General features: G+C 38.6%; 1 protein-coding gene across 2 annotated transcripts in view; it reads left to right on the forward strand.

Annotated features, from left to right (window-relative positions):
* The window catches only part of disp3 (dispatched RND transporter family member 3), a 92,617-nt gene that overhangs the window by 28,403 nt on the left and 37,142 nt on the right, over window positions 1-27,072 (forward strand). For both annotated transcript variants that reach the window (XM_073867497.1, XM_073867498.1), the window contains exons 2-7: window positions 1,238-2,203; window positions 5,098-5,317; window positions 11,349-11,485; window positions 17,139-17,273; window positions 17,362-17,522; window positions 25,502-25,641. In XM_073867497.1, the coding sequence (XP_073723598.1) occupies window positions 1,246-2,203; window positions 5,098-5,317; window positions 11,349-11,485; window positions 17,139-17,273; window positions 17,362-17,522; window positions 25,502-25,641 (1,751 nt within the window). In that variant the 5' untranslated portion in view covers window positions 1,238-1,245. The remainder of the gene's footprint in view (window positions 1-1,237; window positions 2,204-5,097; window positions 5,318-11,348; window positions 11,486-17,138; window positions 17,274-17,361; window positions 17,523-25,501; window positions 25,642-27,072) is intronic.

The following is a 27,072-nucleotide window of genomic DNA, read 5'->3' on the forward strand; positions in this document are numbered from 1 at the left end:
ACCTTGAGCTGCTAAAGCAATGCAAAACAAAAACTACCTTAAATGAGTTCAAATGTACCTGGTTTAAATGTAATGGTCTTAAAAATTGGTTTTGTTTATTATTTTCTTTAAAAACATTTTAAGGGGAAATATGACTTGGACATCTCTTGGCAATTTTATATACTGCAGCAGGGGTCAGCGGGGCACAAAGTATAATGCTTTTTGGCTCTCGCTGTATCATTCAAAAAATATTTTAGTTAGATTAATATATTTTTTACACATTCAACACACATCTTTACCGAAAGTGACACGAGTTTCACAAATAATTCAACAAAATATAGACTAAAGGTGGATATTGTATATATCTGCCTATAATAGATAGATAATATACATACATTCATACATCAATGCATATACGGTAAATAAATTTATTTTAAATCTGCACAATTAAGACAAAAAATCATAATTGTGAGTTATTTATTAATAGTATTTACATTGTTACTGTAACACTGTTACAACAACCCTGCTGTGTAAAAAAAAGTTCAATCCCAGCTATCAGTTACTAGGAGTTGGTGACATTTCATAATAGTGTTTTGTTTTAGGCAACAGGACAGTGATTAAAATAATATAAGGTTGGATTTGGTGACTTACACACCCAACTTAGAAATAATAATAAAAAAACATAAGATAAAGAAATTTACTTTCATGCCTCGTTGTTCAATATCTTAACCAAAACACATCAAAACTTTTCACAAATTCAAAAAGCACAGAAATCTTTATAATTTGATTAATAAAATCTTTGTTAACAGTTCACTAAGTTAATCATGCACACGCACGAACGCACGCACGAACGCACGCACGCACGCCCGCCCGCACGCCCGCACGCACGCACGCACGCACACACACACACACACACACACAAACTTTGTCTCGGTTCAGTGTCTTATACTACAGGCCAAAGCGTCTGCCAGGTTGATCGCTGCCCTATGAGACTTGGTTCATTGTTTTCTTTATTTTCTTTTACCCTTTACCACCCAGAGGCCAAAACCTTCCACTATAACACTTACAGAAAGACAGAGTCAATGGCTGTGTCCTTGCCTTTGCATTTGCCATCTGAGAATAACCTGACACTTTCTTACAGATGCTCCTTAAATCAACTGCACTTTATCCCAGTATTCACCTATCGAGGCACAAACGTGAGAACCCACAAGGCCGTATAGCAGCAATTTACTGTAAGTGTTTTGTGTCTTTGACTCAGTGGCTGTCATGGACTCAGAAGATGAACCATTGTTGCTCCAGGGTACCTGGAACGTAAGCGATTTTGGGGAAGAAGGTGAAGAGGAGGAAGAAACTGGAGAGACGGAACGAGCCAATGGAGCAGAGCAGGTCTGTAGAGGGGTGTGGTGGGCTTTGGGCTGGGTGTACACACAGCCCTGGGCAAGTGGGCTAGTTCTGGCGGTGGGCTTTCTGGTGCCATTCGGCCTCTCGGCTTATATGTTCCTTTGGTGTGAACCATTAGACATTGACCTTTCCTACAGTGCCTTTGAGGTCAGGAGTCATTCCTCAGCTGAGCGTTTCGATGCTCTTACCATTGCACTGAAAAGTCAACTGGGGTCTTGGGACAGGCACAGGCGGGACGCTGACGGATTTGACCTTGAAGCCGACGCTCTGAGAGACCTTTTGTTGCTCATGGTAAACAGGCAGGAAAGGAAGGACACATCCAAAATAGCAAATGTTACAAACCCTACAGGGATCTTAAGTACAGAATCGACCAAGACAGAGTCGCACAATGAAAACAAAGGGTTTGGTAATGAGAAACATAGCAACTTCACAAGCCCTAAAATAGCACAAAGGATCACCTCCAGTGGCGAAAACCACAGGAAAGCCAACTCGACTCTAATCAGGAAGCGAAGATTTGCAAGCTACTACCTCCAGACTCAGGCCCTGTGGAGGATAGAGCTGGTTTTTGTAGCTCAGGGTGACGAGGATAACAACATCTTCACCCCTGAACGGCTTTACACCATCCACCATGTGGAGAGACTTTTAATGCAGCACCCGCAGTTTCAGCGATTCTGTTGGAAGCCATTGGAGGCTTTACGAGATTTGCCCCTGGGACCCTCCTTTTGCTCTCCTCCAAGCTCTCTACTGTCTTATCTGTTTCCCAGTGAGCGTGCAGGGAAGATCTACTATGACGGCATGGGACCTGATCTAGCCGATATGCACGGTGAGTTATCTGGAGGCCAACCTTGCACTTTCACTAATATAATTTTCAACCTGAATACTTATTTTAAACGCAATTGTGAATTTATTTTAGCAGCATTAAAGGACAAGTTTGGTATTTTAAACTTAAAGCCCTGTTTTCAGATTGTTTATTATGAAATAAAAAACGATTTTGAGTGAAATTTGAACATATGATGCTGGCCCGAGAATTTTCGGTTTCTGTTGTATCAGCCCCCACCTCTACAATGGGTGTATAGTTGCACGGGAACAATCCTTCCTAAAATGCATTTAACTTTCGTTTACAAAGACGTGCAACTCAGCGAGTGGTCAGGGGTGTTTACTGATATGCTCACACAAAAATCGCTGCAAAAGATGTTTTCCAACAGGTGGTTTAGCATTCGTTGTAAACTTGTCGACCTATTTTTCCAAACGCCTCACACCCGTATATTCTTCCGTTAAGAGCTTGAATAATAGACACTCCAGCCCAGTTGGTGGCGATAATCCGCCTTTGCCAATTGCAAGAATACAAACAGAGTTCCCGGCGCGGAGTAATACCGTACCTCACAGCACATCTAATACAAGTCAATGGAGTTGGACAAGAACTACGAAAAAAGCGTCTGTTGGAGCGATTTACGTGTAAGCACATCAGTGAACACCCCCGACCACTCGATGAGTTTCACGTCTTTGTAAACGAAAGTTTAATGCATTTTAGGAAGGAATGTTCCAGTGCACCTATAAACCCATTGTAGAGGTGGGAGGTGATACAACAGAAACCGAAAATTCTCGGGCCAACATCATATGTCCAAATTTCAGTCAAAACCTTTCTATTTCATCATAAACAATCTGAAAACAGGGCTTTAAGTCTAAAATACCGAACTTGTCCTTTAAGGCCAAAGTATGGCCCGCGTACGCGAGTGTCCGCATACAGTCATCAGTTTTTGAAACCCCGCTTGAGTTGTCGCGTAGGCAGAGGTGAACACTACTTGAGTATTTTAGTTACATTTTCCAAGCATCTGTGCTTTATCAGAGTGTTTGTCTTGGTAAAAAATAACTTTACAAAAATGTTTCATTACATTCTAAAGCATAGAATCATGCTGTGTATTCCTTTTATATTGCATATTAAAATTGATTTAATACCTGATTACATAAAAATATGTACTTTTACTTTTCTTGAGTTTGGGAGTACTTCGACTCGCCTGAAAAGTCTGCTCCCCTTCTCACTCTCATAATAGGAGAGGGAGGGTGTTACTGCGCCGAGTCGAAGTACTCCCAAAAGTGTTATTACGCCATAAAATATAGTTCCTCTTTTAAATCCGCTTAGAAAAGCGCTACGTTTTATTTTGTACCACCAAACTTGCTCGTATAACTACTCGTCTTAAATAGGAAAAACGTTGATGTGTTTGGTCACTTCTAACTTTATCTCTAAATGGTACCATTGAATGAATGGGGCTAAGCTAAATGCTATCGAAGCGTCGCAGCGCGCTCCAGCGCTTACGTGCACGCACACAGATGATAGAGGGATGTATCAACAATTCTTAGTTAAGGTAATAACATATTTTAATATTGAAAATGAGTAGACTATTCCTTTAAGTAGTGTCCGCCTCTGAGCGTAGGCCGCGTATGCACCTACAGGAGAATGTACATGTACAAGACAAATAAACTATACTTGGCAAGGCTGTCCATTCGACTGTGTACGTTCGTGTACACATAAAAAACAGACTATACTCCGGGGTTTAGCATGCTTTGTTGGTAAGATTGCAACTGATCAATACACAGTTTTTTACTCCCCTACTGTAAAATCCTTCTTAACTCTTTCCACGCTATTGAAGAGTTATCTCGCCAATTAAGAGAAAACATTTGCATGAATAAAACGTGTTCCTGATGAGTTTTTATGGTAATCTGTAATACCGCAATTATCCACTAGATGATGCACTTACCCAATTTATAAAAAAAACTGATGCAAAAAATGATTTACTTATTTTAAACTCTGTATATGTTTTGATAATCATTCTGAATCTGATCTCTAACAAAAATCATTTTCCAAAATGCAATTTTTGCCGAAAAAATATAGATTTTTCCAATAAACGTTTTTCCCCATTTATTTGTTTGTCTATTGTTTGTTTGAAAGCAGAGTGTCTGTTATTTCATTTGATATATTTGTATGTTTATATTTTTTTAGTAGAACATTTTCCTTGAAGGCATTTTGTGAAAATCACAAATAATGCTGGCGGGCAACTTTAAAAAAAGGCTGGCAGGGAATGACTTAAAGTAACTTCAAGTGGTGGTGGGGGGGGTTAATATATTTTCTGGCTCATTCAAACTAATCAATACACAGTTTTTACTCACCTGCTATATATAAGATCCTTCTTAAAGTACCTTTAAGTAGTGGTGGGGGTCAATATATTTTCTGGCTCATTCAACCTGATCATTAATCACTGTTCCAAGCTGGTTTAAATCAAACTAGACCACTATGGACCAGCTAATAAACCAGCTACAATACAACTTTAAGCCAGTATCTGTCATTGCTTGGTGTTTTGATCTTCAAATGCCTCCATTATGCTGCCCTACAAAGGCTAAGTACAGTAACTACGCAAACACTGAAATCGAGAAAAATGCCCTTAACGTTTTTACAACAGCCAGTCAAACATGTTACTGCAATTTTGGCACACACGTTTCTCTGAAATGGGACAAAATTGAACCAGGAGACACAACAGATCTCACAAAGCCCATTTCAATCATTAACTCAATTTTGACCAAATGCGTAATAACTGCGCTTTGGCTTTGTTGGGCAGTATAGCCAAAACAAAAATTTGTATATATATATATATATATATATATATATATATATATATATATATATATAATATTTTTATTCAGCCCCATGTTCTCTCTCCTCAGGTGCCCTGAGCTTGGCAATCACCCATCCCCAGTTTTACTGGTATGTGGATGAGATCCTTACACCAGACAGACTTCAATCATCTCTTCTTCGAAGTGAGATCCATTTCGGGGCTCCTCTCCCCTCATTCTACTCTCTTCAAGACAGACCTCTAGAACAGAGACGTCAGTTTAGAGACTTTGTGGTGCAATATGCTAACATCTTGTCACAGCAATCGACCAGGTTAGTGTCGCCATCATCCACGAGGGGGTGTGTTGAGCAGGGCCGTGCAGAGACCTTTGGAGGGGCAGGTGTTCAAAGTATAAAAAGGGCACATGGAGCATCAATATGGATGCACGGAAAACAGAATAAAAAAGACCATTTTAAGTTTCATATTTTTATTTTTTTCTATCTTTCTATAGCAATCTCTGCACCCCCTCTTGCCATGCCTAGTATTGAGGATAATTGTAGAAAAATTGTTTTTAAAATGCTACTACATTTTTAATTTACGAAAACACAAAAATTGAAACTTGGAGCAACCTATGCAATGATATTTTTTTTACATTCCCTTCATATGGAAAAATAAAACTTTAATTTGTCTCTATATGACCGTTCCTACACAGTCTCACGTAGATGCGTATAAATAGCACGAAGTGTAAAAATTGTGCAATACATACGCCAAATTCCACTTTGGCGTGCATATGATATGCCAGTCCTTCCCATTCACTTAAACGGCATATCTTTTTTTGTCGTTATATTTATTGGTTTCTCAATATTTTCTGTTTTTTAAACAATTTTCGCTTGGGTTTAGGGTTAGATTTGAGATTTGCTTAAAGAGGTTATTTAATATACAGGTTTCTTCATGTTTTTGTCTATATTTAAGTCATGGTCGCTTGGAGTTGGGGATATGCTACATTTACACCAGCCGCGGTACAGGCGTCAAGCGCGAGTGATTTCAATGCTAAGTCAATGTGAAGACGCGTTGACGCACGTCTGGAGGTCTCGTGGCGCGGAAGATGCGTTTCCGCCTTATTCGAGCGTCTAGTTTACGCGAATGGCGCGAATTGAGCACCTGGCGCGGTACGCGTGAATGGTGCTTTTTGTGCATTTTGTGTTTGACGCGAATTGCCAGCTGACGTCCGAATTGAAAAATTTGAATTTGGCGAAATTTTGCGGCATGTTAAACAATCAGGCCCTGTCTGGAGTCACTCATCAACATCAGTCATCTTGCAAACAGACAACCGCATAGCACTTGCCCCTCCCACAAGAAACGTATTTTGCCTCTGACGCGCGTCAAATGCATTCAAAGTGTTCAAGCGGCAAACTAGGCGTGATTTTGACGCCTGAAACGCGGTTGGTGTAAACGCAGCATGGGTTTGGGTTAGGATGTCATTTTTATAACAAAAAGTTGTTCTAACCCTAAACCCAAGCGAAAATGGAAAAAAAGAGAAACCAATTAATAAAACAACAAAAAAAGATGCGCCGTTTAAGTGAATTGGAAGGACTGGCGTATCATATGCACACCAAAGTGGAATTTGACGTATGTATTGCACGATTTTTACACTTGGTGCTATATATACGCAACTCCGTGAGACTGGGTTCGACTATGCACATACAGTACCACATATACAGGACAACGTCTTAAGCATCCATGAGCTTAGTGATGATAGTTTGTAGCTCTTGCAGGGCTCAAACCAACGACCTTCGGATTTTATCGTAGAGCCACTACGCCACATCACCCTTAAGAAAACCTCCCGAAAGAAAATCAAAACTCAATTCCTCTGAGTTATTCTATACAGTCATCTAAATTACAAAAAGGTTTTGCATAGCACAAATAACCGACATTAGATTTTAAAGAGAAAATATTCCTCCGCAAGTAGAAAGAACCACGAATCAAAGACAGTAAAAAATAAAAGACTTTACATTTACATTTGCAAAACCCTACTGTAAGGGACCAAGCAGCCAGAGGAAAAAAGAACACAGGTTTTCCAAACAAAGAAGGTTTATTTTAAGGTCAAACCCATAAAAATAGCAAATTAAATTGAAATAAAGAAATTCAAATCTGTGCTAACATAAACTAAACAAACAAACTTAACACAAGAGTTCTAACCTGAACAAAAAAACCCACTCAAATGACACATGAGGGAACCTATATACACACCGGACTAGTCCATTACACACACACAGGGGATAACACAAAACACAATTTAAATAGATTTAAATAAATCCATTTTACAAAAAATGTAAACCAAAGCAAATAGGTTAAATAACACAATTCAAAATATATTATCAAAATAGACCATTAGCCAATATGCAAATTATATCAGACAAAATCAACAAACCATCCTACATTCCCCCCAGCTAATTTCCAACATGGAATACTCCAGGAACTTAAAAGATGGTCGTTGTTGCCAGCCGGTCCTCTATAGACACGGACTTCCACAGGCATTCCACACAGCACTAAGCAGCAACACGTCTCCACTCCTCATACAGGTAACTTAAACTCAAAGAAATAAATATTAGCAAAAAGGAAATAAACCACTAACTAGGAAGTGTGCACCCAAACTAGTTGGTGGTAAGAAAGAATGCAAATGAAAAATAAACTTAAACAAAACTGTGTCTGTCATTTTCATTTATGGTCCTATAATATGAAGTGATCTGTAACAAACTTTGCATTAAATACTAAAGAAACAAATTATGTAAACAGAAATGTGAATGTAATGTCATGTAGTTACCGCTCTAATGTGTGGCTGCATCAATGGCCATCACACTCCCCCCTCCTTCAGGACCCTCGCAAACACAGCGAGAGAGGTAGTCAGCCGTAACATTGGCCTTCCCTGGAACATACTGGACCACAAATCGAAAGGGCTGCATGGCCAAATACCATCGGGTAATTCTGCTATTGGTATCCTTCATCTTCTCCAGCCATTGTAGAGCCTTGTGGTCAGTTTCGACAAGGCCAACAATATCCATACCCAACCTCTCAAATGGTGTGCTAATGACAGGTAAAGGTTGTAGCGGAACTCGGGTCGGTCCTCTTATTGAAACTTTCTGACACTGAGAGCAACTCTTACAATACTGGGTGACATCCCCCTTTAATCCTGGCCAATAAAAATGTTTCTTTATTCGGGCTAGGGTCTTATGTCTTCCTAGGTGGCCAGCCCAGGGAATCGAATGACTCAACCTGAGGATTACATCCCGGACACATTGTGGCACTACAAGCTGGTTTGTGGACCCCACTTGACGATAAAGAATTCCTTGTTGGAGTAAATACCTTTCAGCAGAATCAGGATAATCACTCTTGTTTATTGCCACCTGCTGCACTTTCTTCAAGTATGTAGCGAGGCCACTATCCTCCTGCTGGAGCTGACCAATATTAGTGGGTAACTGGAAACTCTGGAACAAATCACATACTGTATTAGCAGACATTCTAGAAGCGTTATGCGCCAACTTATCCCGCTGTCGTTGCCTACGTGACTTCCGGGGCTTGGGAGGTTCTACCTCCATGTCAACATCGAAGAAAGGTAACACACTGAGTGCCGACATCGGTTCCTCTTCCTGGTTTGCTTTTGATCTGGTGACTACCATATTACAAACTTGTTCAGGCTGCAATAAATCTAAAAGCACTGGCAAATCGTTTCCCAGAATCACTGGATATGGCAAATTATCTGCCACACCTACATCTAGGAGATAAGTCTGTCCTTGTACTTTAAGGTAAATATCTGCTGTAGGTAGCATCCTCTCATCGCCATGGACACAGCATATACGTGTAGTTTCACCATGATTAATCAAGGCAGGTGAGACAAACTGTCTATGAACCAATGTCTGGTCACTGCCAGTATCCACTAAAGCCTGCAGTTCTTTACCATTTAGCTCTACAGTAGTCATTTTCAAGGGCTGTCCATGTTTCACTGGCACTACGCTTGTTCTGGGCACATAACACATGTGAGAGAGCTTGGCCACATTCTGAGGACACATAGGCTTAGTATGGCCCTCCTGACCACACAGATAGCATATAGGCACCTTTTTGAACTGTTTAAATGGCATTAATTCCTGCTTTCCTCCTACAGGAGGCTTACCGGAAAAGCTGTGCTGAGTCTGGTGAGAGACGTTGGGCTTACGAAATTCCTTGCCTCCCCGGCAACTCCATGGCTGACTCCTTCCCCTTGCAGCCACGAACACATCTGCTAAGGATGCCGCTTCGGCAGCAGTTTCTGGGGCTCGCTCACGGATCCATACCTGGAGCTCGGGAGATAACATTCGGAGATACTGTTCAAGAATAATAATTTCTCCAATTTGCTCATTCGTTTTACCTTTAGGTCGAATCCATTTTCCATACAGTTCCTTCAACCTAGCATACAATTCTTTGGGACTCTCTGATGGCTGAATTTCCAAAGACCGAAACCTTTGTCGGTATGTTTCTTCGTTTATATCATACTTCCTAAGAATAGCTGCTTTAACACTATCATAGTCTAAGGAGTGATCAATGTCCATATGTACATATGCAGCTCGAGCTTTACCAGTCAATAACGGGATTAAGCGGAAAGCCCAGTCAGCTTTAGGCCAACAACAAGCAGTGGCAATCCTCTCAAATGTTATCAAGAAATGTTCAACATCATCAGAGTCACTTAACCTTTCTAGTTTTGCTTCTTTAATTAATGACTGACCTTTACTGTCCCGTTGCTGATTGGAATTGTCATCTACAGAGCATATGTCCTCAGGAAGTGAATCCACTATGGGAGTGAGCGGAGTAGTCCGAGCTTGCACCTCCATTTGAAGCATGCTAAACTGATGCTGCAAGGCTTTGAATCGTCGTTCTTGTTCCTTGAGTTCTTGAGCCCGCATATCTTCACGAGCATTCGTTTGTGCCATGTGCGCTCGAAACAAATTTGTTAGATCTGTGAGCGTTGGCTCCTGACCTTGTGTCTACTCTACTCTTCCTGTCTCGTCCTTCTCCATAGTTTCTGCCTCCTCTTCGTGTGTTTATTCTAATATGGTCTTCTGAGGCCCTTTCCTTCTAGGCCGCCTCATTACTCAACAACATATGAGGGGGAAAAAATTGTTTTGGAACCTGTGGCCTCTGCTGGCATATCCCACCGCTGCCACCATATGTAAGGAACCAAGCAGCCAGAGGCAAAAAGAACACAGGTTTTCCAAACAAAGAAGGTTTATTTTAAGGTCAAACCCATAAAAAATAGCAAATTAAATTGAAATAAAGAAATTCAAATCTGTGCTAACATAAACTAAACAAACAAACTTAACACAAGAGTTCTAACCTGAACAAAAAAACCCACTCAAATGACACATGAGGGAACCTATATACACACCGGACTAGTCCATTACACACACACAGGGGATAACACAAAACACAATTTAAATAGATTTAAATAAATCCATTTTACAAAAAATGTAAACCAAAGCAAATAGATTAAATAACACAATTCAAAATATATTATCAAAATAGACCATTAGCCAATATGCAAATTATATCAGACAAAATCAACAAACCATCCTACATGCCCCCCAGCTAATTTCCAACATGGAATACTCCAGGAACTTAAAAGATGGTCGTTGTTGCCAGCCGGTCCTCTATAGACACGGACTTCCACAGGCATTCCACACAGCACTAAGCAGCAACACGTCTCCACTCCTCATACAGGTAACTTAAACTCAAAGAAATAAATATTAGCAAAAAGGAAATAAACCACTAACTAGGAAGTGTGCACCCAAACTAGTTGGTGGTAAGAAAGAATGCAAATGAAAAATAAACTTAAACAAAACTGTGTCTGTCATTTTCATTTATGGTCCTATAATATGAAGTGATCTGTAACAAACTTTGCATTAAATACTAAAGAAACAAATTATGTAAACAGAAATGTGAATGTAATGTCATGTAGTTACCGCTCTAATGTGTGGCTGCATCAATGGCCATCACACCTACCAATGTTCTTATTGCTATCAAAACAATCAATGCTTCTGGGAGATGACAAATCCTTATTGCTTATTAGAGGTCAATGGTAGGAGGCCTTAAATGAGCAAATAGCCAGACATGGAATAGACAATTATTGTATTACAGATCCTATAATATCTTCTTTAAGAGCCCTTCAATATCATTAATATAATCATCATTAATCTGCTTATGTGCCATCTCTATTTTCTCTCTCTTAACTACTCTTCACCCTTTATTCTTGTTATATATCTTCAGATTTCAAGCATCTTGACTACCCATCTTTCTCATCTACTCTTTATGTTTTCTTATTCTCTATTTCTGAAGTAAAGTGAAAGTGCTGTACGGGGGCACAGAGTTATTTGATGATGAGGTACGAAAGACCTTCCACAGTGATATGATGCTGGCTTTGTTCAGCGGCGGCTGCATCGCTGTGCTCGTGTATGTTTTAACTTCATTTTCCGGTAAGATAATCATTTCTAAATGACCAATGAAGTCTTGTAAGGTTCTTGTGTGAAAAGCAGACGTCAATGTTGGATAATTATATATCTTAATATAACTAATAAATAATTACAATACACAAATGTGGCAGGTAATAAAGCTCATTAGCCTAACTGTAGAATGTTTACTCTTGCCAAACAATGCAAGTTCGTAGAATAATATTTAATTACCAAGAAATAAGAAACTTATTGATAAGACTGCCTTATATATTAAAGTTATGCAAGTGATTTTGACCGTCCGATGATCTAGATAATTATATATCTTTTATTTTTCTGGGCACTTTTAAAAATGAGCCTTACTTTCTAACAGCTGCATCATAACAAAACTGAAACATTACTGTGCTTGTATATTTTATAACAGTGCTTTCATTTTTAATGTGGCCTCCACAAAAAAAAGAGTGTTAATGTACTGTATATCATTTAACCTTACCTTAACCAGTGTTTGTTTGTTCAGCATTTGCATAACACTCACTTTAACAATGCAGTGCTTTGATAGAGAGACAATAAAGAGCTCTTGACAACAATGCAGTACAGTAGGTCCTCTCAGCTTGTACACTAACACGTAACTGTATGTTTTGAAACATAATATGTAATAAATATAATTAAATGATAATAATTATAATTATTTAATAATAATAAATTATAATATAACATAATATTTCACAGTATAGCTTTGGTAAACATCAGGGATTTACGGTCCTACTTTGTATTATTTGTCTTAAACTGATATGTACCTACATTAGAAGAAAGCATGCAATTGATGTAAGTACAATGGGATAACAGACAAAGTTTAATTCAATTTAATTTAATTTATATAGTGTTTTTCCCAGTTGTTTACTTGTTACAAAGCAGCTTTACTTTAATAAAAACAAGGGAAAAATCATAGGACAACAAAGTAACAAAGTACAGTGGCTAAGATAAATCATACTAGTGAGCGAAGTAATAATGTAACATATAGATGGTTTCAGCAGTAACAACATAAACAAACGGCTTTCGTGGAACAAAATTAACTTTTTGTAAACTCTGCAAAGAATCAATAACAACAAAGTCCTTTTAGGGGCGGGACACACCAAAGCTTTTTTACGTGGCTGAAAACACCTGAAGGACGCCGAATGCCAGCTGTTTTTTTAGCCAAGCGCTTTGGTAGCTGTGATACTTGAGCTGTGAGCTGGTTGGTTGTTGTGATACTTGTCCCGGCCCCTTCTCCACTGTGATTGGACGGCCGTGTGAGAACTGACATTGACGAGCGGAGCTTTTCACCCAAAGTTAATTCTCTTTCAACATTCAGTGCTCAGAGGTGAGCACAGAAAAACTGCTGCACGGAAAAAGAAAATGCTAGCTGCTGGCTTATTTGAAAAAAGGCGAGCTTCCATTGGAAACAATTGAAAACATGCGCCGGCCGCGGGCATAAAAGCTTTGGTGTGCACACCCCCTTAAAGTAGTTTATTTCTGAGAACAAGCAAAATAAACAACACGTACATTACCTTAGTTCAAATCATAGCTAAAACTTACGAAAAACTACACTTAGCTAACGTTACTGAGTAAAATGTGTACAATATAATGTATACAATCTTAACTACAGATTAGCTGCCAAACGTCCCGTCAAAAAGCGGTAATCCATGATCACTGTCTCCCCTCGTCTTTAGGAAACCAAACATTTGTTATTTGTACGAGGTGTTTGTTTCAGAGTTCAGTCTAGCAACCAGTCAGACCATTAAACAAACAGAGACAGGAAGTTAAAGGGGAAATTTTACAAGACTTTTTTAAGATGTCAAATAAACCTTTAGTGTCTTCAGACTACGTATGTGAAGTTTAAGCTCAAAATATCATATAGATAATTTATTATAACATGATAAAATTGCGACTTTGTAGGTGTGAGCAAAAATGTGCCGTTTTTGGGTGTGTCCTTTAAAATGCAAATGAGGTTATCTCTGCACTAAATGGCAGTGCCAGGGTTGCATAGTGCAGATTAAGGGGCAGTATTTTCCCACTTCTGACATCACAAGGGGAGACAAATTTCAATAACCTATTTTTTTACATGCTTGCAGAGAATGGTTTACCAAAACTAAGTTACTGGGTTGATCTTTTTCACATTTTCTAGGTTGATAGAAGCACTGGAGACCCAATTATAGCACTTAGGGTGCTTTCACACCTGCCTTGTTTAGTTCTGTTGAATCGTACCAGAGTTTGATTGTTCACTTTGTGCGGTACGGTGGTCTCGGTACGCTTTCAAACAAACTCTAGAGCGGTTTGTTTGTGGTGAGAACATGATCCGAGATCGAACCAACCTAATTGCAAAAGTACTGCGCATTTTGGACTAAACCAGCTGCTGTAGTCAGCTGCGCAGTGCATTATCGGATGAGAAAGTGTTTGTTGACAGTTTCTATTAGCCAGAGGTGGAAAGTAACGAATTACATTTACTCACGTTACTGTAATTGAGTAGTTTTTTTGTGTATTTTTACTTTTTTGAGTAGTTTTTAAAATCTGTACTTTTACTTTTACTTAAGTATGTTTTATTTAAAGTATTGTACTTCGCTACATTTTAAATCATATCCGTTACTGAGTAAAAAAATATTTTAAAAAGCAAGGTGATAAAGACGCGAAACGGATGTAAATGGGAGGGGCTCGGGGGAACGCGCAAAAAGAACCATGGAGACGGACGAGACAGGCGCGTGCTAATGCAGACCCGCCTCAGTTCAAATCTTATGAAAGAAACCCCTGATCATATTTAAGCAACCACTTTCCACTGACGCGAAGCGAGTGTTTCATTTCTATGAAAGGTAGGATTCATGCTCTTAAGTACGAAATTGCACGACGCGTTTTTAATACCATGTGCATTATCTTCCGAGGTCTAGCAGCTTCGCGTCAAGTCAAACACAACTTCAAAACGTCCTCGAGAATGCGCAGGTCATTAGACATTGCAGAGAGAGAGAGAGAGAGAGAGAGAGAGAGAGAGAGAAAGAGAAAGAGAGAGAGAAGAATAAAGGTCATCAGGTCCCCAGGTCAGGGAAGTAAGAAGATAATAAACGTGTCAAATGTATATAGGCATGGCACTCATCTCATTAAATGCTCATTTCAACTAGATATATAGTTTAATAAAATAATGTATGTTACCAGCAATACATCAATTACAACCTTACTATAGTGATTGTATTTACTAGCTGCTGACCACCTTCAAAAGTGCATAACTCACATGTAAAAATCATTAAACAATTCCATAAATGTTTCTTACTTTAAAAAGCTTTTTATTTTATTAACTTTTTGTTATTGCACTTTAATTGTAAAGATGTTCCTACAATTAAAAACAACTAGTTTGAGATGTATATTCCCTTGTCGTTTTTGAACTATACTAGAATCCTCCACCTCTCCCCGCTGTAAAAGAGTAACTTTTACTCTGAGTAAAGTTAAAATGACTTACTTTTTACTTTTACTCTGAGTAGATTTTTAGACAAGTAACTTTACTTTTACTTAAGTAAAATATTATTAAAGTAACTTTACTTTTACTTGAGTACAATATTTTAGTACGTTTTCCACCTCTGCTATTAGCAATATTAGCACAAAGACAGATCGCGGACATACCTGGAGTTGCCAGGAGGGGCGGGCGTAGCCTCAGAAATGTGGTGTCTTTGCCATTTGTGGTGCATTAAAACGTTGTTTTTAAGCCGCATCAGCGATTCATTCTGAAACAGTTTGTCTGCTGTATACTAACTATGTATAAATACAACAGAGACATAATTACAGCGCGCAGTCGTATGTCCGCGGTGTCTGCTGTATTTTCCTCCTTTTTGTTTACTTCTGGGGTTCCGTTGGAATTTTGTGCACGTTGATTCTGACCAATCGAGAAGCAATTTAGGAAATACGTTCAAATACATGTGGCCAATGAGTGATGCGGATGTTATCACATGACTTAGTTTTGGTTTGTTTTAACTGGTGTGGATCAGAGCAATCAGTGTGGTGTGAAAAGGAACCAAAACTGCTAAAAAGGTTACAATTAGGGATGCACCGATAGGATTTTTTGGGCCGATACGAATATATATTTAAACAGACAACTTCTGGCCGATACTGATGCTGATACCAATATTAAACACTTGTATACAATACTATACAGTTGGTTTATTAGCTGGTTTATTTCTGCATCAGATTATTTTCACTGAACATGGATTGGATCTTATTAACATTCAACTGCCCAACATAATAAGAGAGGCACAAATTAAGCTAAAACAAACATAATAAGACAGCATGACAACCTTCAAAGGTGGTTTTTGCTATTTAGCATTTATTTTATTAACAACATTAACTCATTTTTTACATATAATGGAATTCGTTATGCAGTTAATTAAAAAACAATCGGTATCTGCCTTTCTCGTGCTATTGCCGATGTGCCGATGGTTTCAAATTCATAAAAAATCGGCCGCTAAATATCGTTGGCCGATACATCGGTGCATCACTAGTTACAATGTATCATTTTTTGCTTTTGGTCCGGACCAAATGAACCGAACTACAGATGTGAAAACACCCCTAAACATGGAAAAACTCTGATTTTCATGAAATGTCCCCTTTAAGTTCCGCTCAGACGCGTAGTCGCGTCACAGCACGTGCGTCCGATGAAACTGTCTACATGTATTGTAAGGTTATGGAAAACATACATATTTTAAATGTATTTCACTTGAATACGGGTGATGTGAATTTGAACAAAAATGTACTTTTATCAGAAGAAAGCACAAATGAAACCCCCAACTTCAATGTCACAGGGTCGAAAGCAGATCGTGCTGAAACCTGTGAATGAGATTTAATCAATTCAAACAAGTTAGACACCTTTTTTGTGTTAGGATTGTGTTAGGATAGGAATACCCAGTTTGATGGTATCAGGCACTGGCCATGAGGCAGACATTTATGAATATAATCAGTAAAGATTTGACCTGACAAATAAAATCTATGTTAGTTGTATACTGTACTATCACTGCTAAATATATGTAGCTTATAACTCGGGAGAAACAGTTTTACAGAAGTGTCCCTATCCCTGTCAACAGTAAAACTTTAATTACTTTAATTGCTAACACCTAATAGATTTTTTAACATCATCTTACTTTACAGATTGGTTATTACTGGATATTTCATGCTAATAACATATTTGTAAACCATTTATTGCAAGTAATAAAAATTCAGAATCGCCCATTTCCACTCAATTACTTAATTATTACAATCTGCTATGTAAAATAAGCTACCAAATGATGAAATTGTTTAATTCAACAGAACAAATACCTGTTGAATTGAACAATTTCAGCATGTTAGCTTACTTTACATAACAGATGGTAATAATTAAGTAATTGAGTGGAAATTGGTGATTCTGGATTTTACAGCCCTGATACTGTGTAGTTTTCTTAAAACTATCTCATTTATTTCAAGCTATAATTACAAAGAAACAACCCTGAGCATCACTAGATGGGGAGTTTATGGGATATTTTACCGTAGGCAAAAGTTTACCCTGCTGCCGGTAGAGGTGCTAATTTAGTAAACACTTCTGTGGGTCGTATTTCAGGGAATGGGCAAATGACCTAAACGGTCGTATGGGTTGGTTGGGATTTCAATGCCTTACATCTGATGTGTTACTCTACAGTGTTTCTGACGTTCTTCGGCTTGGCTAGTATTGGTCTGAGCTGTCTGGTGGCACTCTTCCTGTACCATGTGGTGTTTGGAGTGAAATATCTCGGCATTCTCAATGGAGTGGCAGCCTTTGTCATCATCGGAATTGGTGATAATGAAAAATCAATCAGTTTTAATTTTTGCATGTACTTTAGTCCCACCATCTTAATTTACAGATCCTTTGTCTCTTTCTTTAGGTGTGGATGATGTGTTCGTGTTCATAAGCACCTTCAGACAGGCAGCCCACCTGACTTGTTCAATCCAGCGTATGATTTACACGGTGAAGACAGCCGGCAGAGCTACGTTCCTCACGTCCTTCACAACAGCAGCAGCATATGCTGCCAACACTTTCTCACAGGTGGATTCAGTAGAGCATGAACATTTCTAGACATTCAATTTTTAATAAAAAGGCTTTTTGACCAGTTTAAAGAATGCATTAAGTCACTGTTTTTCTCTGAGTAGTTTAGGGACAATTGTTGAAGCATTGTGTAGTCCACATGTAATGTTTAGTCAGGATTTCTTGTCCCAAACACAATTATTATCAATTCAAATTTATTTCGACTGTGCACTATAAAAAACATTTTTCCACTTACATTTTTAAGTTTAAACAACTAGGATTTACAACTATTTTGAGAAGCGATGAGTTGTCGTAATTTAATAACTCAAGTTATATTTGACATAAGCATCTTTAGATGTTTAAGGACAACAACTTTTGTAAAATGCTTAAAAAGCACCTATTTCATTGCTAAAAAAGTTATTTTGTGTATTTGGTATAATACAATGTGTTTGCGTAGTTTATGGTTTTAAAAACACATTATTTTCCACATACTGTGCATTTTTGTAGCTTCAGATATCCCTGTCTCCCTGAAATGCACAGATTTGAAAAGTGTTGTATCACTGATTGGTCAGCTAATCTGTACGTTGTGATACATCACCAATCCCAAGAAGTAAACAGTTGCCTTTAATCCGTGTGTTTGTTGTAGTCCAAGAAAAGAGATTTATGTTGGAGACGATAACTCCCATCATCGTTTACTTTGGGTTTTGTACCTTTTGCGTATCGTTAACATGTACTAATACACACCTACACACCAAAGGAAATGTAAAAACGTGAATCGGACCATAGGTGCTCTTTAAAAACGCTAGTGTGGTCAAAATGCGTATTTAAGCATTTTCCAAATGTTGTTCAACCTAAAACATCTAAATATGCTTATTTCCCTGTACTACACATAAGTAAAATGTAAGGCGCTTTAACAAGTGACATTCATGTCATGTGATTTCTTTAACAATGTAATCAAATTGAACAGACACCTAAACAACTGTGTAGGTCTGGATTTGCAGGTCAGTCACACGAAATTACATACCTATAGTCATGTAAGTTTTTTTATTATTTTTTGTGATACTGTCATGAATTTCCGCGTTTTTTCGTGATCCTATCACAAATTTCTGTTTATGTGTAATCGTCACGTATTTGTTACTCAACTGTTTTGTTCTATTTTCTTACCATTGTCGCTTCGGTTTAGGGTTAGATTTACATAAAATGATATCCTTAACCAAACCCAACTCTAACCCTAATGCCAGGTGACAATTTTTTAAAATTTAGAAAATATAAAAAAATTAATATTAACAAATAGTATAAACCAATCCTTAAAGTGACTTTCTAACACTAACACCAAATCTAACCCTAAACCGAAGCGAAAATGGTTTGAAAATAGGAAAAAGCAGTTGAGTAACCAATACGTAATAATGGCTATGTTTACATGCACAAAATTTTTGTCAATCCGACTGAATTTAATACGATTGAAGGTTATGACGATACAGTTTACATGGACCCTAAACATTGCAATCTGATTAAAATGTTTGTTTACATGTACATTCTATGGAATCCGAACAGATGTATTTTGCATCCGATTGAGAGAATATTACGATTCAGGCGTTTACATGCATAATCGTATTGATTTAGGTGTTTACATAAAGGCTTTTCAATCCGATTGAGCCATCAATATGACCACAAACAGATTATTTGGTTGCATGTAAACGTACCTAATGACACAAAAAACAGAAATTCGTGATAGGATCACGAAAAAAAGCAGAAATTCGTGACAGTATAATGAAAAATAATAAAAAAAGTAATGCAACTATAGGTACATAATTTTGTAAGACTGGGTAGGGATTTGTCAAATGGCTGTCACATGACCAAGATGCATTATCATTGCACTATCCCAAAAGCCTCGGTTTTCACATTCAACAAAAAGGCTTTGTTTCTGTTGACTAACTTTTTCCAAGCTGTAATATAAGTCTCAGTTGTGCCTAGAAACTATTTGTGACATTTCAGCTCACAATACCCCGCAGATAATTTATTATAGCCTTTTCAAAATGCCCCTATTTGCGTGGGAGCAAAATTTTGCTGTTTTCATGTGTGTACCTTTAAATGCAAATGAGCTACAGCTCCTCACTCCCTTATCAACAAACATTGAGCGCTTTTAGTTACAATAGATCTGATTCCTGCAAATACAGTATGAGAGAATAGTATCTTACTATTGAGATATGGCGGACAGCGTAACTCAGTGAGGGCGGACACTACGGTACTGCAGGACTGTTAGTCAATGGCTGTGGGCGGGGCTTTATCAGTGTGATGTCACATTAACAAGAGAATCAAAACAGCATGTCTAATAAGAGAGCTTTGGTTAATGAAGATTAAAAAAAGTAGTGAGTGGATTTTTTTTCATTGTAGGGTGGTTGTGTTCACATACTGCCAGCACACATTTATGTTTTGTACAAGTGGATTTTGCATAATAGTTGCCCAATAATGTCTAATCTTTCGTACACCCTATGTTTTAAAATCAGTGCCTGCTACCCTGCTTTCCAAGCTGTTCTGCAAACATCTTCCACAGTCTGTCTTTATATTCCGTCTCCCGCACTTTTGTTTGTCATACGTGCTCTTAGCTGTGGATCAACTGTGGTCAGATGCCATTCTGGATTTTGGCGTTAGCTTGTATGGTGGCTCTGAATTGTCATAACATCTCTCAAAATGCTTGCTACGGATGCACACAATTCTGAAAATGTAACCCAATTTGTTTGAGAGGCAGTGTGTAAACGTAATTGACACAAGGTGAGGTTGTATTTATCTTTAAACATGCAAAAATTTCAGAGCAGAATTCATTAGTCTCTCTTTGACTCAGACCTGTGTCTGTATGGTTAAACAGTTTGTTTAATTGCTGTAGTACTAGAAACCAACCGTGTGCAGTTTAGGCTTTTATGAAGCAACACAAAATAATGAAGCAGTGTACATAGCTATTGTCTGAAAAAGACATCTGTCGGGCTTGATGCACGTACCACTTGCAGTGATAGACATACAGACAATGCTTTACGTTCGGCAAATCTGAGGGAATTCCAGACAATGAAGAAATTTATCGCTGTTGTTTGGTGTTTGAAATCAGTTCTGTGTAGAGTAATTACCATTTAGATGTACAATAAATCTGTTCCAACAGTTCTCAATCATCCAGACCCCATAACCATTTCATTGTTAATGGTTGCCATTAAAGAGAAATACCGAATGTAGTGTAGTCATTTAGTCACTTAGTTTTCTGAGCAGAGCCGCAGTTCTGTTACAAAGCAGAAATGCTATCAGTGCGTGAAACCACAATGTGAAGCTCAGTGTTTCTTTCATGCTGTTTTTGTGTGCAGTAATAAACACACCTTAGGATTAAGCTTGTTTCTTTTTTACTAATGTACCTTTGAGACTTAAGCAATAAGGAATGAGAGGCTGTGCTGCATCATGGAATAAGTTTAAGGGTTTTGTTAGGTATGACGCAAAGCAGAGTGACTAATTCACGATACAGCGTTAGCCTTGAGAACCGTATTTCTTTGATTAAATGGTTACCACACAATACAAATATTAAATCAAACAAATATGTTTCAAGGCAACTTTTTTGAATCGTGGAAATACTTCCATCCGCTGGAAAAAGACTGGCTGTGTTGGTGACCGCCTATGATTCACATACAGTGGTGTGAAAAAGTGTTGGCCCCCTTCCTGATATTTTTTTTTTGCATTTTTGTCACACTTTAATGTTTCAGACCATCAAAAAAATGTAAATATTGGTCAAAGATAACACAAGTAAACACAACATGCAGTTTTTAAATGAAGGGATGTGCATTTATGTCATTTTTTTCATTTCAATTAATCCATAGGTCTGAAGAACGAGTACTCGATTAACTGGGGGTGGGGCAATCAAAGGGGCGGGGCATACACGTCATGGTGAAAATGAACATTTTTAATTAAAAACACTCAAATAAAACTTATTTTTGAAGAAACTATGACAGAACAATGAACACATACTAGATTGTTAATGAATTAAATGTTTTTAAAAGAAACCCCTTACAGGAATAGCTGCGTGATGAAGTGAAACTAAAGGGTTAAGTTAATAAACACAAACCGAATCGCTTACATGACGCACTCTTCATAATATTAAGCATTATATACAACATAAATGTACAACGTGAATCTATCTGCATAAAATGCAAGACTTCAACTAAGTTTTAAACTAAGTTATGTACTGGACAGAAAGTTTAACTCCTATTGTGGGTGTGCACCATAACAGCGCGCTTCAAAACACGTCCAGTCAAAGCCCAAGCTTCATAACATTAAAGGCGGAGTCCACGATGTTTGAAAGCCAATGTTGATATTTGAAATCCCCCAAACAAACACGCCCCTACCCCAATAGAATCTGGACCTTCTTTTAAAAGACCCGCCCCACACAGCTATGACGTGTCGTCGTCCCTTACCTGTTCAAGATGTAACGCTCGTATGGCTCTCTAGTATCTCTTGATATTAATGTTTAAATATGAGATGATAATCCATTGAACTTTTGACGGCGCTGTACATTTTGCACCTGACTGACTGTATTTCCAAAAATCACGGCATCCTTTTAAACCATAGTGCCTCAGTGATGTGAGGTGTAGCTGGCTTCACGGGATCGGCGGGCTGCCGTGCATTGCGCGGATCAGCGGGTTGCTGCCACGCCGTTTGTTTTTGAATCACGCATGGTAACGTAACTGATGTCATACGACGGTCTGCGTAGCTCGACACGACGTCAAACACGCATCCCCAGACCCAGCCTTTACTATCAGATGCGCTTGTAATGCTAACCAGCCATTCAAATGCCGCCATATCCATAACAAATAAATAAATAAACCCACATGATCATCGTTTTCATGATCGCTCATCGATGCTACGTTCGAGTACTCGAGCAATCGAGTACTCGTGCCCATCCCTAGTTTTTATTATGAAGGGAAAACAAAATCCAAACCCACATGGCCATATGTGAAAAAGTGCTTTCCCCACCATAACTTAAAATAGCTTAACTGTGGTTTATCACACCTGAGTTCAGTGTCTCTAGCTACACCCAGGCCTGATTACTGCCATACCTGTTCACAATCAGGAAATCACTTCAATAGGACCTGCCTGACAAAGTGAAGTAGACCAAAAGATCCTCAAAAGCTACTCATCATGTTGAGATCCGAAGAAATTCAGAAACAAATGAGAAAGAAAGTAATTGAGATCTATCAGTCTGGAAAAGATTATAAAGCCATTTCTAAAGCTTTGTGACTCCAGTGAACCACAGCGAGATCCATTATCCACAAATGGTGAAAATATGGAACAGTGGTGAACCTTCCCAGGAGTGGCCAGCCGACCAAAATTACCCCAAGAGCGCAGCGACGACTCATCCAAGAGGTCACAAAAGACCCCACAACAACATCCAAAGAACTGCAGGCCTCACTTGCCTCAGTTAAAGCTCCCATAACACACGCTGTGTCTGCTTATCTCATGTTAATCTTGAGTACCTATAGAGTAGAGTATTAGATCCTTCATATCACAGAAGAGTCTTTAGTTTTATCAGATTTATAAAAGACAGATCAGCCGTAAAAACCCTACCCCCTTTGGGCATGACGCGGGAGGAGGGAGTCACGAGGATAACTCATGATTTACTACATGTTTCTTCCCCTTACATCCTAAAACACACTTATTCTTTCGTGCTATTGTTGAGTCTTGATATAAAACAAAGTTTTCACGTGAAGTGACTTCTAGCATCCTAGGTTCTCACTTTCCCGCTAATTGACGTGTGGCCGTGGTTTTCCGGGGGAAGTGCCTATAAAATAATCATATGTAAGGTCTACTCATGCTACGTAAGATGTACCCATGTTCAAAAAAAAACTTTCTGAAACTTGTACAAACCCTGCCGAAGTGCATTTGTTTAGCATGAGTAATCCAACTCTTAAACTGTGTTAATAAGTACGAATGCATTTCAGAAAAATAACATTATACCAACAAGTAAAATATGGTGGTGGTGTGATGGTCTGGGGCTGTTTTGCTGCTTCATGACCTGGAAGACTTGATGTGATAAATGGAACCATGAATTCTGCTGTCTACCAAAAAATCCTGAAGCGCACTTGGGTTCTGCAGCAGGAGAATGATCCAAAACACACCAGCAAGTCCACCTCTGAATGGCTGATGAAAAACAAAATGAAGACTTTGGAGTGGCCTAGTCAACGTTCTGACCTCAATCCTTTTGAAATGCTGTGGCATGACCTTAAAAAGATGGTTCATGCTCAAACCCTCCAATGTGGCTGAATTACAACAATTCTGCAAAGTGGGCCAAAACTCCTCCACAGCGCTGTAACAGACTCATTGCAAGTTATCGCGAATGCTTGATTGCAGTTGTTGCTGGTAAGGTTGGCCCAACCAGTTATTAGGTTTAGGGGGCAAACACACAAAGTGACCCTTAATAATAAAAACCTTCATTTAAAACTGCATGATATGTTTACTGGTATTATGTTTGATTAATATTTAAATTTGATTCATGATCTTAAACATTAAAGTGTGACAAACATGCAAAAACATAAGAAATCAGGAAGGGGGCCAACACTTTTTCACACCACTGTATGTTTTACGTTGCTAATGTGGCTGTCATTGGGTGCCATTGCTATTGGCCAATCAGAATCAAGGACTGAAACAAACCATTTTATAAATTGAAATAACTTCTATTATGATCTCCATGGCAACTGCATTCTCCCTGTCCAAGATGCTGAATACTGAACAGATGTTCATATGTAAATCTGTAAAATTATTTAAAGTTAATTATTTAAAGTTTATTAGTGACTGCAAACCAACCAACTGGTCTCAAACAACACTATGGTCCATAAAAACAAGACATTACGTTAGTCAATGAAACTTCAGCAAATGGGAATTTGTCGAGTAAAGCAGTGTCTCTATAGCTCTTCTGATTTTACCAAGTGGTTTGATGTCCTCAGGACAATGTTATGTTAACCCTGGGACAACATTTCAATCAACCAATCAGATTACAGAAATAGGTGTTTCATGTTTAGGCTTACCAGTATTAGCTGGTTCTAGACCATTGTTTTTTACTTTTCATTTCCCTCTGATTGTAGGGTTCAGTTATGGTTAGGTAGCCCATTTTGGCACATATTTTTGTGTTGTTTTCTTTGTTGTTTTTTCTTTTTTACCATTGTCGCTTGGGTTTGGGGTTAGAACAACTTTTTGTTACATAAAATAACATCCGTAGCCAAAACAAGTGAGAACATCTCTTACTTGGCAAAATCAGGTTGAGGGTGTGTCTATAGTTTGTCTTCTTGACTTAAAACCACATCCAGAACCGCAGTGATAGCTTTATACGTGCGTGTCAACCGTGGTCTGCCACTGCTTAAAGCCTAAAGCCTGGGACACATTGGATGATTTTCGAATCTTAACCAATTTTAAATCCAGTGAAATGCTGGTATAAGAGTTATTCAATTCCAAAACTCACAGAAAATGAACAAAAAATAAAACCCTTTTTACAATATTTTGTTTAAACTTACGTTGTGGGTCCAGTGCCTTTTTAAAGAGTTTTAAAAAGTAATTACAGAAGCTTTTGTGAAACACAAAGGTTCTTCAGATGTTACAGGTTCTTTATGAAACCACACAGCCAAACATTTTTTATTTGATGACATCATGTAGCAGCATTATTTTTCAAAGTGTGCAGTACTTTGCACTTACACTGTTTTGTTTATTGTTTGATTGATGTTAGATCATGAGCTTCAAATGATGAAACAAACTGCAAGAGCATAACAAAGACATTCAAACAATTCTTTAAAAACAAGATCTATTTAATTCAGTGTACCTCTTGTACCTGTAGGGTTTTATGTTTCTGTCACCAACTCATGTTTAATCAATACTGCAGAAATGAAAGTCTTGCTGGCAAATTCAATTTACAACATTTAATAAAGTGAAGGTTTTTACAACACCTGACATGTAACCTGTAACTGTTTTACATGCGTTTTTAGATTCCAGCGGTTCATGACTTTGGTCTGTTCATGTCCCTCATTGTGAGCTGCTGCTGGCTTTGGGTGTCCATTCTAATGCCTGCAGCCCTTTGCATCTGGACCCGATGTAGAAGTGCCCACAGCAATGCCTGTTCCAAATGGTACAGTAGTACTATTTTTAGAGCTATTTTAAAATGTTTGAAAGCGTTGAAGTATTAGTTCAACCAAAAGTGAAAATTCTGTCATCAGTGCATGCATACCTGTCAACATTGGGATTTGAAAATAAGGGAAATTTCCTGAACCCTTACCAACACAACCCACAAATAATAAATCAGTTGCTAGTACTCAACCTGATCTAACATGAATGTCCCCAAACTGTCATTGGGGCAGTACCCTTTAAAGAGATTCTAATGTACTATTTACTCTAGGTACAGATATGTATACATTTGGTACAAATATCCCCTTATGCACCAAGGGGCTTTTACCTGCTTTTATTATGTTCACACCACAGGAACTGGGGACAAATTTAATACCAGATCTGCCTTTTTCTGGAACTGGTCATACACTGATCAACATTATAAACGCAACACGTTTGTTTTTGCCCCCATTTTTCATGAGCGAGCTGAACTCAAAGATCTAAGACTTTTTCTATGTACACAAAAGGCCTATTTCTCTTAAATATTATTCACAAATCCGTCTAAATCTGTGTTAGGGAGCACTTCTCCTTTGCAGAGATAATCCATCCACCTCACAGGTGTGGCATATCAAGATGCTGAAAAGTCAGCAGGATTATTGCACCGGTATGCCTTAGGCTGGCCACAATAAAAGGCAACTCTAAAATGGGCAGTTTTATCACACAGCACAATGTCACAGATGTTGCAAGTTTTGAGGGAGAGCGCAATTTACATGCTGACTGTAGGAATGTCCACCAGAGCTGTTGCCTGTGAACTGAATGTTCATTTCTCTACCACAAGCCGTCTCCAAAGGTGTTTTAGAGAATTTGGTAGTACATCCATCCGCAGACCTCACAACTGCAAACCATGTGTAACCACACCAGCCCAGGACCTCCACATCCAGCTTCTTCACCTCCACGATCGTCTGAGGCCAGCCACCCGGCCAGCTGCTGCAACAATTGGTTTGCATCACCAAAGAATTTCTGCACAAACTGACAGAAACCGTCTCAGGGAAGCTCATCTGCATGGTTGTTGTCCTCTTCAGGGTCTTGACCTGAGTGCAATTCATCACATTCGATGGCGTCTGGGACTTTGAAGAGGTGTTCTCTTCAGGAATATATCTCGGTTTTTACTGTAGAGGGCAGATGGCAGACAGCGATGGGGTTATGGTATGGGCAGGCATGTGTTATGGACAACAAACACAGGTGCATTTTATTGATGCCGTTTTGAATGCACAGAGATACTGTGATGAGATCCTAAGGCCCATTGTTGTGCCATTCATCCACGTCCATCACCTCATGTTCCAGTATGATCATGCACGGCCCCATGCAAGGATCTGTAATGCAAGAAGCTGAAAACATCCCAGTTCTTGCATGGCCAGCATACTCACCGGACATGTCACCCATTAAGCATGTTTTG

The sequence above is a fragment of the Misgurnus anguillicaudatus genome, chromosome 5 (genome assembly GCF_027580225.2).
Source record: "Misgurnus anguillicaudatus chromosome 5, ASM2758022v2, whole genome shotgun sequence".
Classification (NCBI taxonomy): Eukaryota; Metazoa; Chordata; class Actinopteri; order Cypriniformes; family Cobitidae; genus Misgurnus; species Misgurnus anguillicaudatus.